This window comes from Olea europaea, chromosome 22 (genome assembly GCF_002742605.1).
Source record: "Olea europaea var. sylvestris chromosome 22, O_europaea_v1, whole genome shotgun sequence".
Classification (NCBI taxonomy): domain Eukaryota; kingdom Viridiplantae; phylum Streptophyta; class Magnoliopsida; order Lamiales; family Oleaceae; genus Olea; species Olea europaea.
The window spans coordinates 7,295,214-7,297,525 of record NC_036258.1 but is presented as its reverse complement, the minus strand read 5'-3'; the positions used below and the strand labels follow the sequence as shown (position 1 = coordinate 7,297,525).

Here is a 2,312-nt window from a genome sequence, read left to right as displayed (position 1 = left end):
TGATAATCACATTTACTGATTAGATACAAGATAAGCAGCAAGAGAAGTCTTTGGGGACATGTTGAAGATCAGTAGCATGAAGATGGAAATTGAATTGGGAAATTAGGTTTTGAGTGCTTATTAGAAGCACAAGTATAGAGAGAGTTTGCTTTTTATGAATGAAATTTTGTGCAATGTGAAATTCATTGTACAACCTTGATCCTTTATCAGTCTTCATGAAATCAATGGACTTGTGATCGTCATGTTGTTTATTCCCTATTCCATTTCATCGGGACAACATTTGTGTATCTATATTGTCTCGAATATCAAGTCACCAATTAATTTTAAACTCGAACCCTATAATATTTACATAACAGTTTGCTGAAAAATTTTCACTTGTTTCTTTGCTGCAACTCCACATTTTTCTCAGTCATTCCACATGCATTTCAAAGAAGAGAAAAGGAAAGCAAAACAGAGGGGGCCAGAAAATTTATTTCTATATTATCCATAAATCCTTAATTTTGAAAAGATCCCATTTCTTCGGTTTCTCACATTTTCTTTTGCACCAAGCTATTTCTCTGCATTTGTAGCAGCTCGAAACTCAATTCCTTCAATAACGAGGTGAGACATAATTTTTTTATCCCCTTTCAACAGCATAAATTTTTTACCCCCTTTCAACAGTCGTGCCTCCACGGGGCCATTTGTCTCCAAGATCATTATAAAACATTCCCAATTGTACTTCCATCCATCCGTCTGGTCTACTTACTGCAGTCTGTAGACTTTTACCCGCCAAACCTGGTTGAAGGTGCAAAGCAGTACCTCGCTTTTCTGCATCATGATCTTCATCAAGATTAACAAACTTGATAATCCCTTTTGCTGGTCGAAGTTTGATGTAAGACATTTCTAATCTATGCACGAGATAAGCTGCATAATGAGTCTTTGGGGATAGCATTTCTGTTTCGATCTTCCCTCGGATATCAACGTCCAAAAAAAATCTAAAATCTCCCACCCTGGAGAATCTGCACATCGCATAATTGATATATCTCCTTACGAAAATGCAATTTCCATATTAAATTTGAAAGCTTAAGATATGATGAATGATGATACCTGGAGTCTGCATGAGATGTCAATTTCCATTCAAAATAATTCTCATCAATTTCAAGTTCAAATTTCCTATCATCAATACCAAGTTCCATTGCTCCAATCATATAACATTTCTTCCCAGTTGTTTTATCAATATGAAAGCTCTGCAAGTTTCAATGTTCAAATAATTAGTTCTTGTACTAGTAAAATATGACAAACACCAAAATTCATTTTGTTTATATGTTTTCTCTCAAGACTTCGAATTAAAGTTCATGAACATAGTGTTCTATGAACCTCTGACAAAATGATGATAATGAAATCTGAATAATATAACACAAGATTTCGAGTTTATAATGACTTAATAATTCCGTCTTAGCATTTTATGTTGTAATTAAGTGATAAATTCAGACATAAGTAAGAAGCCTTATCAACGGAATTTTTTATTTATTTATTTATTTATTTATTTTTTTAAGATTAAGATTTTTGCGTAAACATAATAATTAAGGATATACATACCATTTTGCCTCCATCAAGTAAAATAGGAGAGCTACAAAGACTCATATACAGATCTTCCTTGGTTGCATAAACCACAGGATTCACAGATCTGGAGACGATATCCTTATAATCAGGTGGCAACAATCTCTCCCAATCCGTTTCATTTACTGTACTTGAAGAAGAATATCCAAGTTGAACATTCCGATCACCACGAATCGGTGTACTCCACCCAGATATAGAGCTGAAACTTGGTTCCCTTGAGGAAATTAAAGCAAGTTGCCTGAGTTGTTCCCTACGGAGAACAACTTCCACAAGTCTTTCCCAATTATCATAGTTATTAGACATCTAGCTACAAAATCTCGAATAAGAGAATCTCACTTGAATTATTGAAACTTTAATACCTGAATTGCTTTGGTGTGCTGACTTTGATTCAGACGCATAGAAAGGATTGATGTGTTGGTCCTGCCGCCATGGTGAAGCCTTTAAATGCTGGATCCGATTGGGAAAAGCATTTGTGAAGTGACCCTACTTGTTGCCCTCATTTCTCATTTTCTTGGTAACTACGGACTTCATTTTTTAAATGAAATTGCACCTTTAGTCACTAAACTACTGACAAATTATAACTTTGACCCTGATTAAGCAAGACATCATAGTAAATTAAATAATGCTCTCTCTTGAACTCCATCAGTTTGGTCTGAAATGCATAGATGATACGGTTGGAGTTCTTTGATCTCTATTCCACATCTAGACAGTCA

The 2,312-nt window shown here is 34.8% G+C and overlaps 1 protein-coding gene across 1 annotated transcript; it reads right to left on the bottom strand.

Moving 5' to 3' along the window:
• Positions 1–317: 317 nt before the first annotated feature.
• Positions 318–2,045, bottom strand: LOC111371587 (putative F-box protein PP2-B12). Its single transcript, XM_022993646.1, has 3 exons — positions 1,579–2,045; positions 1,087–1,226; positions 318–998 (listed from the first exon to the last, which is right to left on the bottom strand). The coding sequence occupies exons 1-3, from the start codon at positions 1,900–1,902 to the stop codon at positions 644–646; spliced, it is 819 nt and encodes a 272-aa protein (XP_022849414.1). The 5' UTR covers positions 1,903–2,045; the 3' UTR covers positions 318–643.
• Between the last annotated feature and the right edge of the window lie 267 nt (positions 2,046–2,312).